General features: G+C 37.2%; 1 protein-coding gene across 1 annotated transcript in view; it reads right to left on the minus strand.

Moving 5' to 3' along the window:
- Positions 1 to 19,862, minus strand: part of LOC106054035 (leucine-rich repeats and immunoglobulin-like domains protein 2) — a 46,240-nt gene extending 26,378 nt beyond the window's left edge. The window contains exons 1-4 of the mRNA XM_056028139.1: positions 19,399 to 19,862; positions 15,828 to 15,899; positions 6,816 to 6,887; positions 3,848 to 3,919 (exon numbers count right to left, since the gene is read on the minus strand). Of these exons, the coding sequence (XP_055884114.1) occupies positions 3,848 to 3,919; positions 6,816 to 6,887; positions 15,828 to 15,899; positions 19,399 to 19,643 (461 nt within the window). The 5' untranslated portion in view covers positions 19,644 to 19,862. The remainder of the gene's footprint in view (positions 1 to 3,847; positions 3,920 to 6,815; positions 6,888 to 15,827; positions 15,900 to 19,398) is intronic.
- Between the last annotated feature and the right edge of the window lie 271 nt (positions 19,863 to 20,133).

Raw genomic sequence — 20,133 nt, forward strand, 5'->3', positions numbered from 1 at the left:
TGTTCAATTTGAACAAGCACAAGAGAGGGGGGGGGGCGCTTCAAGTATCTCGGGGCTGAAGAGAGGAGGCAAGGCTATAAATTAGCTATGCCAAGGCAAGGACATAAAACCGCCCGGACCCAGCAAAGGGAAAGCATTGCTTGTATGTACAATGTTGCTCGCAGTCGGGTGGTAATCTAACATTATCTTGCGACATTCACAAGCATGCCACCAAACAAAACTGTTCTGTTATTATTTTTTTTTTTTTGGGGGGGGGGGGGGGGGAATCCAATGATCCCCTAATTGTATCACATTACTAAAGGCAGTTGAACTAACCCACAAAAAAGATTGGGCCTATATCCTTTGTGGACTTTGCTTTCATTGTGTTCGTGGGGCAAGGGTTAAAAAACAAACGCATTGAAACATTGGGTTCAATGGTAAGACCTGTAGAGATGATGCCTATCCTAAAATATCTGAATTTAACAACTCTTATTGATTAGCCGAATCTTTCAAAACGACCGTTTCAATAATCTGTTATAAAGAATTGAGTGCAGTTTATTAGAATCAGAATGAACGATTCATTCATAGTGTAAATAACATTTCAGTCTCCTCCCCCCCCCCCCGGCTCTGACGGTAAGCTAATTAAAAGGGTGAGAAATGAAGGGTAGACTCTAAATAACAGGACGCCGACCACACTAGCCGCCAGCGGTAAAGGTGAACGAGCAGAATGTAGTGTGTACAGGAAGATGAAAAGACTGGAGCCGTTGTGTAATCAGAGCCTGTGAGTGTAGCCAGCTTCAGATGGACCTCTTTTTATGTGTGTGTGAGTACCATGCTAGTGCTTGAATTCATGGCCGACATCTGTGAGAGAGGAAAAAAGAAGGAGGGGGAGGGGGAGATAGCAGGAAGTTGAGCTGACACAACCCATGTGCACCAAGCTCAACTTTGTTGATAGAAATATACAGACTTACAAAGTGAAACGTTTCTAAATAGCCAGGAGAATCAACTGCACAGGAAATAAAGGACTTTTCCACTAGCCAACAGCCACCTTAACACAAAAATAACCTCCCTTGCTACTCCAGTGGACTTTCATGGATTTGATGTGATCAAACTTCATGCAAAGATAAGCCTGGAAGTGCTATGAGGAGTCTCTAAGTATTAGTGAATGCTCATCTTACAAACTTGTGTTTTACCCACCTAGAAGCTAGGTATAGATAGCATCACAGCTGGACAAAGAAAGGCTTAACATACACACACATAGATGATGGCATCAGAGGCTGCGAAATGTGTTAAGTCTCTATCGAGTAAGGTTTGTATAAAGACAGCTGCCTGCAGGATGAACGTTAAGCTAATGAGCAGGTTCAAGATGGAAGGAGAGAAGCGGGAAAAAAAAGGGGGGGGGAGGAGGAGGAATTAAACTTAAAAAAAAAAAACAGCGTAGATCAGAAATGTAGCGGGTAGATGGAAGGTGCGCGTAATTTTCTCCCATATTGTTTATGTTATGTGGCTGAAACCTGCAGGTGTCCAAATCTCCTATCAATCATCGTGATTACACTACACCTATACCAAAGATAGCTGCTGCTATTTAACCAAGAACATCCTTGCCTAATTCAACTGATACATAGCTTCCTACTTGGTTGAATCACTTGACCAACCCTAGAACCAGAGCTGGTTCTTACCAAAGCAAACGAGTGTTGAGTAAGAAACTTGAGATCCAAGAAATAATGAATACTTAAGATCTAGGTTCTGGTTTTTTAGCGGTACCAGAAAGGGGAAAAGAGGCTATTAGTTTTGTGTGAAATGTCTGTCCGACCGTCCCGTTTAGATCTCGTAAACTAGAAAAGATAGTGAAAGTCCGACATCATAGTCCATTCAAAGTTCTGATGCAACGGCTACTTTTTTCTTTTCTAAAAGCGAAAAATCTAATTTTTTAAAATCATTTATGCAAGCAGTTTTTTTTTCATAAAAATACATCACTTTTACAACTATTCACTATTAATAGTAACAAACACCGGAGGCTCTTTAGTAGGGGAGATGATCGTTTGCCATATTATCAACGCATTCATGCAAACGTTTTTTTATAACTACTACATTTACACGGGGGAAAAAAGAGTACTTTTTTTTAAAGAGAAAATATCTATTTAGTATGCATATAAGTTGGACATAATTTATAACAACAATTAATAAGTCATCCCCCCCCCCCATATTATCGCGTGGGGCTGTATTGAAATAGCCCACTACAGAACACTTAACTAAAGGAATTTTTTTTTTTACGAAATGTTTTTTTTTTTTTTTGAGGAATAAGAGATTGACCCTTTACAAAGCAAGTAGATCAATGAGATGTTCATTATAAGACATCAGTTAGGCCAGGTTCACATTTAACTTCACATTCACTTTCCCCTATCCTTTGGTTTGCTGGACCGCTGGGGCACCACACAAGATCTCTCAACCTTCTGTCTCCCTTGTTCTCTGTCATTTGTCTTTAATCGAATTTAATTCTTATGTTCTTTCTGAAAATATTGATACCTGCCTTTTTACCTGCCTGGGTGGACCACTTCGGGGGCCGATTTTGAGTTGTGTTTCCACACAAACTGTCTTTGTAACCTTGTTTTATTGTTTGCTTTATGACATTTTCCTAGCACACAATGGAAGTTCCAGACCACGCCATGTTCATATTTCTCAAACACCATCGTCCATGGGAGAACTGGCCCTCTTAGCATTTGGGCGCATGCCTGTGGGGCTAATCGCCGATTGAGTCGCATTATGAATGCCAATGCAATAATAGGTAATTGGTGGGCCCGATAGTAGGGTACGTGCTATGGCCGAGTTTGGTACCCAGTCTGCCTCTGGCATCGCTAAACTAATACACCTTTTAATTTGTTTTGAACAATTCAATGCTTAATAAATAAATGCAAGATAAGAGATTTACTTGAATTTCCGATAAGACCAGAAGCAATGTAGCAGTAAGGGAACACAGCATGTTCAATGTAATGTGTAATACATATACATAATGTAGCGCAGGAAGGTCTGAACCTTCCAAATAGTCAGTGCTAACAAGTGTTAAAAAATAGAATCATAAACATGTGAAATGACTAGATAGACTCAACTATTTCTGTTGGTCTACAAATGGCAGATGTATCCGGCGCTCAGCACCTCCTCAAGATCTTTCATTACTGTGTGGCCCCCATTTCCAAATACAATGACAAAACACACATGGATTCAAACAGGAAGTTAGATTTTAGGCATTGTTAGAAAATTTGAATCCAATGACTTGCATAAAGAAACAGCTGAGAGTTAGAAAAGAGAATCCAATTACTTTCTTAAAGAAACAGCTGAGAGATAGACAAGAGAATCCAATGACTTGCATAAAGAAACAGCTGAGAGTTAGAAAAGAGAATCCAATGACTTGCATAAAGAAACAGCTGAGAGTTAGAAAAGAGAATCCAATGACTTGCATAAAGAAACAGCTGAGAGTTAGAAAAGAGAATCCAATGACTTTCTTAAAGAAACAGCTGAGAGTTAGAAAAGAGAATCCAATGACTTGCATAAAGAAACAGCTGAGAGTTAGAAAAGAGAATCCAATGACTTGCATAAAGAAACAGCTGAGAGTTAGACAAGAGAATCCAATGACTTGCATAAAGAAACAGCTGAGAGTTAGAAAAGAGAATCCAATGACTTGCATAAAGAAACAGCTGAGAGATAGAAAAGAGAATCCAATGACTTGCATAAAGAAACAGCTGAGAGATAGAAAAGAACTAACAGATTGTATAATATCAAGTAGGGATCATTCCCTTCTAGTGTAAAACCCAGTTGTAATTATACAAAGTAATATGTACGAGCCGGCTAGCTGACTAAAAGTTGTACTCACATAGAAAGATTGGTCAGGTTAGACTGGCTTGAAAATACAGGCATTTCGGTCAGTTCGTTAGAATCTAATTTCCTGCACAATAAGAAAGCGAAAATACAAATGTGAATGTTATAAACAAACAATAAATAGATTTTTGTTTAAATGTAAAAGTATCAAACATGTCTATTATGTATTCATGCCATTTTGTATCAACATAGCCTTGTACCAGAATAATCATTGCTCATTATCGCTATGGTCCCTTTCAATGATGGCAGTGATAGCATTCATTAGGTTGTCTTTTCTCTGAGTACGATAGATTCTCTTTTCCGCCAATGAAATGCTGCGTACCAAATAAACAATTCATTCTTATTGTAGGTGAGTGACAACGTTCTCGGGTCTTTACACAACAGATGGAACTAAGGGAGGGGGGGGGGAGTGCAGACTCAGTCCAGGAGGTTGTAGACCTTCCAGCACCAGTTGTTCTAGGAGTAACGTTGTTGTCATTTAAAACTTGCTCATTTCGTAAGAAGTCTGGATAGAAGGAACTAAGGAGTGGGGAAGAAGAAAAGACAACAAACATAAAACTGGCAAGAAATTGGAAGAGTTATACAAAAAAAAAAAGCCAGCCAATATTATTAATGACAAAAAAAAATGTTTTGAGACACATTTTTTTTTATTTTCAAACCACTAGGAAATAGATGAAACGCGGGAGCGTCTGGAGCAGAGATTAAGAAATAATTGCATCAATCCATCAAACGTGTTGGAATCTAAACTAGACAAAAGCTGTTGGGGTGCAGGGCCTTACTATTTGATCAGAGACAAACGTGTTCATGTGACGGGGCTGTCAAGACCAGGAGTTTACACAGGAGACAGTCGCGATAGGCCATCGATAAAACACAGCCAAGCGAACAATAGTTCAGTCAGAAACGTTCAAAAAAAAAAAACTTAAACATGATTTGGTAAGTACAATCGTTATTTTAGAAGAAGATTATTAAAAAAAAAAAAAAAAAAACAGCCCTCAAATAAAAGTTTCTCACATCATGAATAACTGGAGTTCTGATTATTTAGACAATAGAAGCCGACAAAATCCTATTCTTTTTAGTGGAACAAGCCGATGTAATTTTAAGCCTCCATTTTGTTTTGAATATGAGTTGACTGAACACGTTTCTTCATGTCAACCCAAACGGACCTAGATCTAGCTAGTTTGGACAAACTCCTATATGATTAGGTAACATTTCAACAATGGACATAGCCGTTCAAAGTATCTCTAATCTCTGCCGGGGGGTGCCGGGGATATTCCAACGGAAATTGATGACTTTCTTGATTCTACCGGTTTCTAATAAGTTGATATATGTAAGAGAAAGTCACGTCGTTGTGCTGGACACAAGACACCCTCGTTAAAACTGGCTAATATCTGGGCCGTAAGTTCTGTAGGGAACTTGTTTTACTCTTACTTAGACTTGATGTGTTTGTAGGACTACTGAGTGTGTTGCCCACAGACCAAACATTGGGTTTCGTGGTGTGAAGTACTTCACAGAAATCCTACCAACCAAGTTAGTTTTGGGCCGGTGACTTATCTCTGGTTTTGCGTCACATTACTTTGACAAACCAAAAAGGCGTTTTTTTTTTTATTCTAGGCCTATATACTCTCAGTCTGTTAAAGGAATGTATACAAACACACATACATGAATTGATTAAATTGTCTTTTATCTTTCACTGTGATTTTTTTTTCTATCTCGCAGCAAGAGGTGTGATTTGACAAGCCGAATAGAGAGGGGAACTAACACCTGACAGCGTTTGGAAGCATAGATATTGTTTTTCTAAGAGAAAACGTGTGTCCTTTTAACATAGGCTCGCGTCTTATCTGGCAGAGTAGGGCGTGGCACCCACCCCAAAGTAGAGAAGGAGAAAAGTGCCCCCAACAAAGTACATATTAGACTCTAGTGTTCACTTCACACCATACAGGCACCATAAAGAAACACTTCATCAAGAAGTAAGTCTGTTATATGGCTGACACACTTGATAAGTCACACAAGCAATAGCTACAGCTTGGTTCTGGAGGTCATACATAGTCTGACAAACGAATACCCATTTTCTAGTGTAGGGCTAGGAATCTAACGTTTAGGACTAAGCAGGAGCATTTTGAATTCATTGTTAATAGCATTTTGTGTGTATGCTAATGTATATTATTAAACTGACTACTATTTAAAACTTAAGTCCGATTGTTAGGTCATTGTGAGTAGTTTACTGACACACAAAGAGGCTGCAATCTGTTGAAATATCCTAAACGTGACTGTCTAATGTTTAGACCTAGTTCACTCATTATGTTCAAACAATGCCTGTAAGCAGGAAAGGCGTGGTGAAGTTATTTGTTACATTGTTTGAAAAGAAACGAGAACAAGCAGTAAGGTTCAAAGTCCAAGATCCTCTCGAAAGCCCAATCTCCCAGAATGATTTGCTAATCTGGACGAGTGGACCAATCAAGTGACAGTTTCACACTCTTGGCCCGGTGACAACTGCTACTGTTATCAGTCAATGTGGGGTGCGCAAGATGACACTTCCTGCTCTAGACTCCATCATGCCTCCTTTCCATGGTCCACTTCACATTCCTGTCCAGGACTTGCCAAGAGGTTATCTCCACGCCAGCTTTTCTATCAGTTACATTTCATCTGGTCAGGTTGTTTTTCTGCTAACCATTCAGTTGACTGGTACATCTGGTTAGACAGCTCCTGTACTTGCATGTATTTGTGTGATCTCAAATTGTGTTTGTCTCCTTGGCCGGTCTTTTACTTTTGGATGTTTGACTTGACTAGTTCTTCTTATACGTCCACTCCTCAACATGACAGTTTCCTATGCATGGTCCTGGCTAGCGTGTCCTAACACAGGTGCATGTTCCAGCAAGTGACTATCGAGAACGTGCTATCATTGAGAGTACAAGTGACAGGAGAGTGGGAAAGATAAAGTGATAAGATAGCAATGTCATACTCACAAAGTTTGTAAGCTGATTAGATCGCTAAAGTCAGACCCATTCAGAATCTTCAGACCATTGTTGCTCAAATCCCTGAAAAAAAAAAACATGCTAAATAATGCAGGATACACTACAGTCAAAAGAGAACATTAATGAAATATCTTTCATTTCTCAGAGTAATAAGAAAATAAAAGAACATTGTTAGAAAATGATTCTTACAAGACATTGTGGCTATAAATGTCTTCTTTAAACTCAACTCCAAAGTGAAAGCATTATTCTCTTTACCATTTCATATCTTGTCAGTTAGTTCTTAAAAGTTCTAGCGCCAGTATTTTAATGTGGAGTCTACCGCAATGTATGTAAAACTTCTGCAAGAATGGAACTCAGTTCAACTAAAACGTCGGGTCTAGAAGATGAAGGGGAGTCCCCTTTCTAACCGCCCATCTCCCGTCGACTGATTAGCCTTTAATTGTCATCTCAAATGGTAAGACAACTGAGATGATTTTTATCCTGTCATCATACGCCACAATCTGTAGACCTCCTCACGGGCACCTGTTTTTGTACACACCTAGCCCTTGCCCAATGGAATGCCAATATGAATGTTATTTCCTCCTCAGTGTCAACGATCTGTTCGTAACCAATCACTTCGTGTCGCAAAGTTACACCACAAAATAGATCTAGTTATAAATGAGATGTGTTGGGTTTAACATGATATGGGGGTGTGGGGTGTATTTGATGGTAGATTGAGATCAACTCCAGCCCTGCCTGCTTAAATAGTTCCACGTCTAACACTAGACCGGTCTCTGGTACAGAGACGTTTTATCTAGCTGCACGCAACCACATACGTTTTCTTGTTTCTCCTCTAACACCAAAAGTGTGTGCGATTTGTTGACTTGAAGTTTCAGGCATGTATCAAACACACCTGGACTAGACTTAAAGAATGTTTCTGTTCAAACGTAGGGAAGGCAAGAGTTCAATGTGTCAGCCATGTGGCGCTTAAAGCACACACTCAACTTTACACACAAAGAAAGCGTGTATGTATTGATCTATGTGTGGGCGTATCAGCAAAGTTCACCAGTTAGACAATAAATAATTAGGATGACTATTACATTCATTCAATGGTAAGCCTAATGGCGAGGGTGCTGTATTATGACCATGGCAAGTACTACTAACAAGAAAAGAGAGAGAGAGAAAATGTGGAATTGAACCTCGTTCTTAAGTCGAAGCTATTGTCAGGAAAGGTTAAATACTGAGACAATGTCCATAATTAACTGCGCAGTGATGGTCAGTTTTTGTAGGTTGGTGTCTTGAATTGCGCGTTGCGTGACTAGACGCGATTGACATCTATGAATGCTTTGTAGACCTAACCATGTCGTTAAGATGATATTATTCATGTTAACCTTCACCCATTGCTACATCAGTGATTTCCCCCATTGTACTAGAAGTTCAATAATAAAGGCTAACTATACCTCCATTGCGTTATGTCAATGGAAGAGGTGAAAACAAGGGAAGAAAAGGTTCAACCACACAGTGGCCTAAGACGCTCGGACTCGCACCGCAATGGACTAATCAGTAATTGGGACGAAATAAAGAGTAGGCTTGAGCCTTACTTTACGTCATCAGCTCGCTAATGATGTCCACGACAGTGTCCGTCTGAGACTAGACACTGAGCAGTTAATTGCATGTCAACTGTAGAAACTATTCAGCACTTTGTTACATGCAAAGCAGGAACCAGAGCCACTTGTCTCAGCTTATGTTACCTGAGAGACTAACAATGTCGGCATTAGAGCACTGAAGGAGAGAGAAACACGAGCCTTTGTCAAGACAGGCGCCTGGTGGTTCCTCGTGTACTTGGGGGTCACCCTATCAGCTAGACGGGATTAACCCGTACCCGGGAAGGTTAGGATTAACGGAAAAGACGAGATTTAGTTGAGACGGGTATTCGTTGAAACAAGGGAACAATACAGCTAACTAACAGAGCAATATTTACATGTGCAAGTAGCTCAAACAGACACCTATACATGTATGCAATGATCTAAGCCAGTTATTGATTTGGTCTACTCTTATCACCATTTTACTCTAATATATATATAAAGTTCCTCTTTCAGATTAGGCGGTCTATATGGCAGATAATGGAAAGGTCATCTATTACTGTGGCCACGGTTTTTAAGGGTGTCATGTGGCCGGCATAACGACCAACCGCCTTTATTTTTCCCCAACTTATGCCAGGTACCAATTAGAGCTGCGTGGACTCAGAGGAGCCCTTAATATCTAAAATTAAATAGCTCTGAAATGTGTTTTTTTTTTAATAACAAAAAAAAAACAAAAAAAAACACTTTAATAATTTGTTTTAAAAACAAATAAACAGTCCTTCTTTATACAACAGAACAACCTTTTAAAGAGCAATAATATGCTCTTAAAAAAACGAATGAATGATTGATTTTAAAAAAACTAACAGCGTTGAAAAATGTCGAGTATATGGACAAACTAAGCAGTGTTACCCACCGGCCACGGTCGTTGTTTTGTTATCAAGTGCTATATGTTTTTTTTTTAATTTTGCCATGGACCCACTCCCTTTTTTTTTTCTTACTTATAAAAATAGTAACATAAAAAGGCCCACAAGTAAAAAGCTCTCCCCCACACCCTGGTTCCATGACAAATATTTCACTGACATTTCGTTCTTCGACAAATCGTTCACTACTACTTGTTCAAACGACAATTCGCTTCTCCACCCATTAGAAAATAGTCCTACATACTATCTTAAGGTATTCTTCGGCTTTTCAGCTTTTACCGAAATATTTGAAAGGTTTTTGTGTTATTCGGTCGGAGCCCCCCCCCCTCCCTTTTTTTTTTTTATTATTGCAGCCTGCGCATCGAACGCTCACAAAATATATATATAACTCTGCACCCTCAACACACAATATGATGTAGTTATACCTACATACCTATTTTGTTTTCATAATTTTGCCCAAAGACCCGTGTTGTACATACAAGTCTTGGTGAATGTGATCAACCAGTGGTCAAACGACGTTCCATCCTGTAGGGACCCCATATAAGAGCGAGTGTATTAAGAGTCCAGACACTCCACAATGTGACCAGAACGAGGCGAAGTCAGAACCAGTACGGTGCGTGAAGTCAGTCCGGAGCAAGACAAGGTTTTTGGACAGTCAGTGTTCATGTTGTTGCCAATTGTGATGTATTTGAAATTAAACTGTTACGGATACTTTGGAGCCCTGAGTTGTGAGGCTCTTTAAGTTCGTTGTGTCGTGTGGTGCAGTTTGCAGACAGCCTGGAAAGTGAGAAACTTTACAGTATGTTACGTCATGTTACGACCCAAACATAAACTTCTGGACTGAGAATTCTAGTGTCATTTTTCTAACTTCCTCCTGCCTACACCCCTAAAAAAGATTTACATTCTCTTACTGACTTTTCTTCAGATTTTTTATTCAATATTAAGGTATTTCGTAAGTTCTATGTTAGTTTGGTAGGACCTCAGACTTTTTATTATTTTGTATTAACATAGGCGTCGTAACGCGCTTTCACCCAAGAATTATATTTTCTTTTCTTTTAACTCCACCTTCAACACGAAAAAAAAATATATCAGCATTTCATTTGTTTTTATACATTTTTGCACAGAAAAACACGTATTCAGTCGATGTTGCCTTCATTTGACACACACAATGTTTATTACAAAAACAAAAGCAAGTTTAGCGCCAAGGAGGTGTACTGAAACTTACGCACAAAATTTGAAATAGTGGTAAAAATTGAAGGAAGTATGTGTACATTTCGATATGTTGGTTAAAAAAAAAAGGTTGAAATTGTGAATAACAAAAATCTTTTTTTTTTTACTGCTACGGTTTCGATCAATGCGTGTAATAAATTTTCATTTTTTTTTTTCGTCCATTGCAAGAGGGAGAATTAGTGATAGGTGAGTGGTGAATGAGTGAATTAATCAAGGCCATTACATACACATTTATATATATATAAATATATATATATATATATTTATATAAATTGACCACCGGCGGACAATGGCTATGTCTGCGCGGTTAGTTGCAAAATATGTAGGTCGCAGCTGGGGTTGCGTAGTGACGTGAAATACTGCACTCCCTATTCATCTTCGGACTCGAAGACAAGCCTTATTATTCTTATACTCGGGAAATTTCATTCAACAATTGCAATTATTGAAACTTCTCCCAGTGAATGTAAAATGCCAAACACTAGGGCAATCGCAAGCATCAAATTTAAAAAATAGTATGCAACCAATGGAATGCCGAAAGTACTGTTAATGAACTAGATCTACGTGTTCTTCAACCATAGCAAGCCTTAGGCTCAACTTTCCTTTAAGCTCAGAAAGAACACACACAAAAAAAAAAGGGGGGGGGGGGCACAATAAATTAAAAAAAAAAACGCATGGAGAAACGGTGAGAAGACATTCTTAGAGAGGACTGATGACAAAATAGAGACAATTGTATACACGTGACAGGAACAATACATGACTTCAGTAAACATAGAGTAACTAAACACACACACAAACATGTGATTAACTTAAGATACGTTTATAGAAAGAATACATGGTAACAATGATAATAAATCATTTTCCTTTTTAATGTTTCATTTTTAATCTTTCATGCGTACAGTATGCTCAGTGCGCTAAGGTTCAATCTCTTTTGTAGACCAGTGCGTGGAGGGGGTATCTGGGAGGTTTCCGTGGTGACATTAGGAGCTCAGCAAACACAACTCTGCTCGAGTCGAGATTCGAACTAGAGCCCCATTGTGACCAAGTCGTAGCCAAGCGATTTTGGCTTCCCAGTCACACACGCCACCAATATTTACCAATACAGCTAGTGATACTGTTGCATCGAACTAAAAACGTGGATGTAATGAAGTTTGCCATTGCATAACATCCGTAACTCAACTAGGAAATGAAAAATTAAAGGCAGTCTTGCATGGGTTTCTCTTTAGTAACTGCTTTAATTCATACAGTAGTGGACCAATTCATTCCTCAAGGTACTACCAAAACCAACTCACTGAAGATAGAGGCTTCTATTGGAAAGCACAAGCTATCGGCCCGAGGCGTGAAGCGAGGGAAAATTGCTAGGCGGGGGTATTCAACAACGATTGAGTATTATCACACCTATTTAGACAGCTGTCTCCGGCGCTAGGGTCTCAACAATTATGTCTGGGGCCGGGCCTTTTCAAACGAGTTCTTGGATTGGGAAACTTTGTTATCGTTTCCTTTATGCAGTGCTCTCCGCCATTTGAGCGTGCGTTCCCTCCTGTTTAATTAAACTGAGAAAGCTGGCGTTTATCAACAAACACATAGTGTACCTCTCCTGTACACAAGAGAACAAAGAATTGGCTTCAGGTTAGAACATACATGTTTAGTTTGTGGTTCCCTTTCTTTTTTTCAATACCATGCTTAAGATGAGCTTTGAGTTTGACTCACATTTCAATTGTAAGATGTCGATTATCAATTAGTTTCTACTTCTCAAGTAAGGCCCGGTGTCGTTATGTCACTTGGCTCGTAAGTAAGATGAAGTTAGTCGGAAGGTAAATTGCATGTACAGACACAGAATTACAAAGATCTTGTAGAGAATCGGTTTTACCAAATTCAATCGAAATGTGACTTTCTAGAGAAAGGCTATCAAATATATATATATAAACGTACTATATTTTATTGCCAGCTGTAGTTTTCATTCAAAGGTGGTGTGAGGAACAAATTAATAGGAAGTACACAAACGTATATTATACCAGTGATAAAACAAGCAAAATCTAAAAAAAAAAACTTTTATTGATTCATGTTTTGTTACATACAATAAATAATTGTTTAAAATTATCAACTTGATCTGAGAATGCGTAAGGGAGAAATAGAGTTGACAATTTTAAGGCGACTAAACCCAACAAATTTAGTCATATCTGTGAATACTGAAGTATTAGTTTCCCTTGTTGCTATTTAAACAAAATAATGTATCACCAGTAATTAACTGTCTCAATGGTTACTTTATTTTTTTTATTGATTCATGTCTTGTCTATGCCAATGAATAATTGTGAGAAGTTTCAGCATGATCCGAGAATGAGTGTGGGGAAAATAACATGTACACACTTTTTTACCAGACAGACAGAGTGAGTTTAGTGTAAAAAAAAATACTGAAAGAAAAGTCCTATCTACTTAACTCAGGCATCCGTTGAGCTTGAAAGCATTAAAGAGTCAAAAAAAAAACTAAATACAGACTACCACCGATTGTGTAGTTTTGACACTTGAAACTTCGTCAAGTAAAAACCATTCAAACCAGAATGGTGTATATATATAAAATGTAAATTGAACCTAGCTACACAGAACCAATCTACACAGATACATAGAATCTAACCAAGCTACAGATACATCGAACCTAGCTACACAGATACATAGAGCCTAACTACACAGATACTCAAGATTCATAGAGCCTAACTACACAGATACATCTCACTGGCTCTACCCCCCCCCCTTTTTTTCCCCTTAAAGCAAGTTTTCTAGTGTTCGAATGTCATGACCTCTCCCAGCGGCTGTCAATAAATCGCCTTTCTTCTTGGGTTCCCTTTAAGTCGCCATGTATTCATTCACCGCTCTTCAATGGTGCTGGTTATCCAGCGAAATTCACGTTCACTACAGATACACAAGGTGAGAGGATTGCTAGGGTGGAGAGGTCTCAGCAATCCATGGAGGAAAACTTGAATATGTGAGTTAAGCCAAGAGGAAAATCACTTTCAATTCAAGGATCCTGAATTTTCATTTTTTTGTAAAGTCTGCAGTTAAAACGCCGAACCATCTGTGGTCATACATTCTGATTCTAACAGAATAAACGGTATAAAAAAAAAAGGTTAATCTGAAAAAAAAATATGAATAGCACTAGTTGTTTTTTTTTTGTGTGTAGTTCTACTTAATCTTTACGTTGGCTCTTCCTTAGCTGATAAGTAACAAAGGCTATCAACAGAAATGCATGGGGGAGATTTGAACTTTCTAGATCGCATCTTTCAAGCCTAAGGCATTGCGATATGGTCAGCGAGGATCATTAGGCGCTCAGCATACACACGAGTCAGGTTTCGAACCCGAGCTCTTCTTGAACGGTTGACACCTCAGAGCCAAACATTTAAAAAATAAGAAAGGCGAGAGGGCGAGTGGCCCTACTTTCCTCCAATCTTTTAGTTGCAGAGATAGCAGTGAAACGAGAAGTAAGCCTGCTCAGTTATGGCGCTACAGTTACTGGAGGGACATGTGTGAAGAACATCGCTGGTCATGCTACGAAAGATGACTATCACAATGTTGTATTTCCTTCCTACTAATCGTAGCAATAACAACTGATTTTAAAAGAAAAATGTCAAGTGGATTGAAATATTCACGTAGATTATCATTTAATTTCTTTATCAAACCAATTCTTTTGGTAATGAGCGTTATATTCAATATAAAAGTCCACTAGCTAGTTACTATAAAGCTGATTACGGACAATGAACACCGAACATGATGGTGTCTCTTGAAGGTATTACGCACATTATTCATGAAACCGATATAGACGGAGGAATAACAGCTATTAACAAATGTAAATATGTTACAGCTGTCTAGTACCTCGGAGCTTTCGTCTCAGATGAGGGAAACAAACACGAAGTACTGGGCCGAGTCCACAGCAGCACTGACAAGAGACAGGGTTACTTAGGCGATTGAAAACCCTATTGTAAAAAAAACAACTAAAACTCTATGCCCATATTACAGGGCACAGTACCAGAAAAAAAGAAGAGGAGGCAGACAAAGAAAGCGATGGGGAGACAGCATAAAAGGGGAGACAGCATAAAAGAATGGACAGGCCTGTCATTGAAAGAGGTTCTATCCAAGGCAAAAGAGAGGAATGTAGAAAGACGGTTGATAAATCCTGTGTGGTGCCCCAACGCTCTTTAATTATTAATTCCGAGCCGCACAGTCTTTTCTTAAGTACATTCTATGATGGGGGACAGATTTGGTGAATTAGAAAAGTCTGTTGTTTTAAATCAGGAAATAATTTTTCCCAGTACTTTGACCCGATACATGTAGACTGGTAGGAAAAGACTAGTTTGTCTAGAGCGATAATGTCCGTGGAATGTTTGGTTACTTTGATGTAGACTTTAGTAGTCAAAACAAACAAATTGAGTTCAATAAATACACGTTTGTTTTCTTTTAAAACATTTATGTAAAAAAAAAGTGAAAGGGGGGAGGGAGCTGTTTAAAGATACTGGGGCACTACTGGGCGCATGGGCACTACCTTAAAATTAAACGATTACAAAGCCAAATCCAGAATTGAGCTTACATTCAAATGAACTTCCCACCACTAGTACTTATTTATACAAAATAGATCCACGAAAGTGAAATGTATCGAGGTTGAAATGTGTGACTCAAGAGTAAAGTAAAGACAGAGAAGAGCTCAGGCCGTGCCCCTTGTATTTGCTAGTAGAAGAACGAATGTCCAACAAACAGTCCGAGTCCAATCTGGCGCTTGAAAAGAGACATCAATCAAAACACGTGAACCATACGTAACTGTTGATATTTTCACAACCGGCAGAAAAATACCAGAAGCTATTGCCTCTCCATTTTAGACCACCCACCCGAACTCAGACCCCCAAAACAACGGTAGCGGACCACCATGTTTTGCTACCAACATCACTGCCACATGGAAAGGGGGCTGATTATTTGAGCTGTCAGAGCGGCACATGGTCATCCCCGACCACCTGTGTTGACCTTACGCTTGACCAACACCAGCTATGAAAAGCAAACACACCACACACAACTTTAAAGGCTTGGAGTAATTTAAACAAACATTTGGAGAAAACTTGGATTTTGATGAACATAAACCAATGGAGACAACGTTATTTGTAATCAAGGCAAAATTATTCTGAAAAGGCTTCTTATCTATCAATAGCGTGTTATTGCTTTGGCTTGAGACCCCCTTCCTAGTGGGATTTATTTTGGTTTTTGAATTAGCACTGAAAAAAGAACTGCAATGTCAATAAATAACAGAGTAAACTTACAGATATTGCAGATTAATTAATCCTTTGAAATCCTCAGGTCTTATCTCACTTATACTGTTCCTCTGTAGATCCCTAGAAACAAAATAAACATGACCATTGAAATTATGCCGATTAACATGTTATAATGGCTATAACAATGTTGTAAAGTTGTGCACATAAAGAGATTTAAAAAAAAAAATAATGTTTAGCTCTAAGTGAAAAAGAAAGCGAAGTGTCTAGTTCTTAAATACATTGTGTGTGTGTGTGTGTGTACATCTGTCTCGCTAGAGGTTTTAGTCTAAAAAAACTGACTTCATTAACTTAGCTGAACTTTCTTTCTTGTAATAATTTATAATTTTTAAAATTTGGATTAAATTCCAATGGTATAAAATGTTGTCACTAGACCGTTTTATTTTTCCATTGACAACAAAATATATATATTACAGACGTTACTTCATAAAAGACAAGGTTACAAAGACAGTTTGTGTGGAAACACAAACTCAAAAACGGCTCCAGCAGTGGTCCACCCAGGCAGGTATCAATATTTTCAGAAAGAACATCAGAATTAAATTCTATCAAAGACAAATGACAGCGAAGAATGGAGAAAGAAGTTGACAGATCTTGTGTGGTGCCCCAGCTGTCCAACAAACCAAAGGATAGGGGAAAGTGAATGTGAAATTAAATGTGAACCTGGCCTAACTGATGTCTTATAATGAATATCTCATTGATGTAATTGTTTTGTAAAGGGTCAATCTCTTTTTCAAATCCTAAAAAAAAAAAAAAAAAAAAAAAAAAAAGGAAAAAACATTTCCTTAAAAAAAAAAAAAAAAATTATTCCTTTAGTTAAGTGTTCTATGATGATACCTTGTTAGTGCTGTTCACGCGTTAATATGGAAAAACTACTTATTAATTGTTGTTTTTTAAATTATGTTCAACTAAATAGATTTTTCTCCTAATAAAAAGTAAAAACTATTTTTGGGTAAATGTAGAGGTTGGTAGGACAGAACTTACAAAACTTAGCAATACAAATGTAAAAAAAAAATATTTTTTGACAAAAAAATCTAAAACCATTTGCATAAATGTGTTAAAAATAAGAAAAAAGTAGCCAATGCACCAGAACTTTGAATGGACTAAAATATTATGATGTCGGATTTTCACTATCTTTTCTAGTTTACGAGTTCTAAACAGGACGGACGGACGGACAGACAGACATTTCACACAAAACTAATAGTGTCTTTTCCCCTTTCGGGGGCGCTAAAAATTATGTGCTACGTATTTCATGTGTCAATCTAGTCATGCATGTTAATCAATGAATGATTGGTTTTCCTGGTTGATTCAGGCAACCCATTCCATTCTCTATCCATTCCAGTATCCATTGTGACACTACAGTTTAATCAAATACAGAAGTTAGCTATAAAAAACTAGACCCAGATTTTTATTATTTTTTTTTTTTTGCATTTGTACATTTATTTAAATAAATATTAATGCATTTATTTGAATAAATATTAATGAACTTAAAAAAACTGCTGGCAAGGCTACTTTAGGGATTATCAGTTTATATGTCTAATTAAAATGAAATTTTACCAGCTGGAGTAAATAACTAGTTAAATCTCTAATTGCAATGTTTAATAAAAACTGCCATTTCAAATTATCAGCACCATTCAACAGAGAGAGAGAGAGAGAGAGGGAGGGAGAGAGATAACTTGATCTACCTAATTCTATTATATAGAAATTAGTCTACAGTACATCTAGATTAATCTAGAATCCAGATCTAGATGTCTAGTAATCAGATCTAACATTCTAGGAATCTAGATGTAGCAGTAGACTTGACTCAAGTCTAGTCTAGAAATATCACAAATGGATCTAATAATATAATAATTTATAACTTAATCTAGATATATAGATACAGATTTTTATTATTTTATATAGACTCCATCTAGATCAAAAGATAATCTTAAATCTAAATCTAAATTTATGATTATATTATATTATAGATCAGATCTGATAGATTATATATAAATTATAAGATTATAAAGATAATATAATTTCAGTTTGACTACAATTGACCACCTCAGCCTAACTACTGTAACAATAACAATATAGATGCAAATATGAACAACATTCACACATGAAACACATACACACTCACAACCAGCACTTTTATGAAATATAATAATATAAATTATTTTTTTATATAGATCTGGATCTATCAATAAAAATTCTGAATCTAGACCTATAGATCTAAAATCTAGTTTAGATCTAGAATTGATTAGACATTAGATCTACATCAACACTAAATACTAGCAATCTAGGACAATCTAGAATATCTAGATTCTGGCCAAGATTTAAATACTAATATAGATAGATAATAAAATAGATCCATATTCTAGAATCTACTTATTTAATATTATTTATGAGTTATTTAAATATTAAAATAGAATCTAGAATTCTTTTCTAGTTTTGGAATAGAATAATATATATATATATTCTTTCTTATATTTATATTAATTTATAATGATTTAGCTATAGTCTAGTAATCTACACAGAATCTAGATATCTAGATCTAGAATATCTAGTCTAGAATAGTCTAGAGTCTAGATTAAATTTTAAATCTAGATCTGCTATATACTGTATAGATTTAGATAGAATCTACATTCTTGATCTGTATGGTCTATAGACTATATCTATAGTATAGTTATAGTCTAGTCAAGTCTAGATGATAGAGTCTAGATCTAGAATCTAGATTTTAAAGTAAGTAGATCATCTAGGTCTAGGTTTTATATCTAGATCTAAATCTAGAATACTAGATCGTCTAGAGTCTAGACATCTATTCTAGATCCTAGATCTAGATCTATAGACTAGAACTAGATCTATATAGTTAGTTAAGTTAGTTACTTATTATAGTAATAGACCTCTAGTAGTATAGACATAGTTAAACTATAGTATTGTAATCTACTGCTAGATCTATAATCTATAGTTTCTATACTCTATTCTATTCTAGTCTATACTATACTACTCTATCTATGTTTTTGAAGTAACGTCTGTATTATAATTTATATAAGATAAGATAATAGTAATACTAATAGTATAAAAAAATAATTATTATAATCTATCTATCAAGGATAGCTGCCTGGTCGTGCGGTTTGCGCGCTGGACTGTCGTTCGGATTTATCGACGGTCGAGGGTTCAAACCCTGCCCGCTCCCATCCCCCGTCGTCCTGAGGGAGGTTTGGACTAGGAAGTAAACCATCTTCAACTCTGAAGGAACATCCGAAACATGACTAACATGTACAACAACAACAAAACATGTCTACTCTATTATCTATACTAATTATATTATTATAGATCTAGTAAAATCTAGTATTATATAGATCTATGTCTAGATCTAAATCTAGATTTAATTTTAGATAGTCTAGATTATATAGATCTATAATCTAATCTAGATGTCAATAATCAATATAACAAAAGAAAACAATAACAAACACGGACATGCACAACACACACAATAGTGAATAGTACAACAAGCTGTGCAAAACCCGTGTCCGGGTGTGTTAAAAATGGACTCGTCTGCTATTAAAAAAAAACAACTTACAGCCGTGTAACCCATTTCGGTATATTTTTAGGTATGTCGTATAATCCTAAATTACTGCAATCCACATTATTTCCAAGACAATTGCATGAAGAAGGACACCGTACACTGTCTGCTGCTTGTGCTTGAACGGGGTGCTGAAAACAACACACCCAAACAACGAAAGCAGAACAGACATAGAGCAACACGGCGGCCATATTGGCCCGACATTGAACTCGATTAGTGTTACACGGAATGCGATAAACCATTAATAACAGAAGTTAGAGCATGTATAAACCGTTTCTGATGCATGGTTTTCACAGTAATCCAATTTTCAAGAATGCACATATAACTCCATATCACAGCAGTAGTAGGAACATTCACAACCTGTCAAAATTGAAGTTTCAAAACACTGAGTAACGTGAGCTTCGCCTCCCACGTTTGTGTCCCGAATGCATTCCTCCAACTAAAAGCAATCGACTGTGATTGGCGGCTGCTATCACGTGACGCATATATTAACACCCTGGGTTTCAAATGTAAAAGTTACTGATTGGAAGTGACAAATTGCCGACGGAGCACGCGTTTATCGGGTGTCAGATCCATTTGTTTATTCATTCAACCAATCTTTAGCCTGAGATTAATACTTAATCCCAAAGGGGGCGTTTCTTACTAAATTACAGATCGTCAACGTGATCCTTACCACTTTATTTTTGTGATGGTATTAGGTACCCCTTCCCCAAAATGTAACCCCGATTATGA

Source organism: Biomphalaria glabrata, chromosome 4 (genome assembly GCF_947242115.1).
Source record: "Biomphalaria glabrata chromosome 4, xgBioGlab47.1, whole genome shotgun sequence".
Lineage (NCBI taxonomy): Eukaryota > Metazoa > Mollusca > Gastropoda > Planorbidae > Biomphalaria > Biomphalaria glabrata.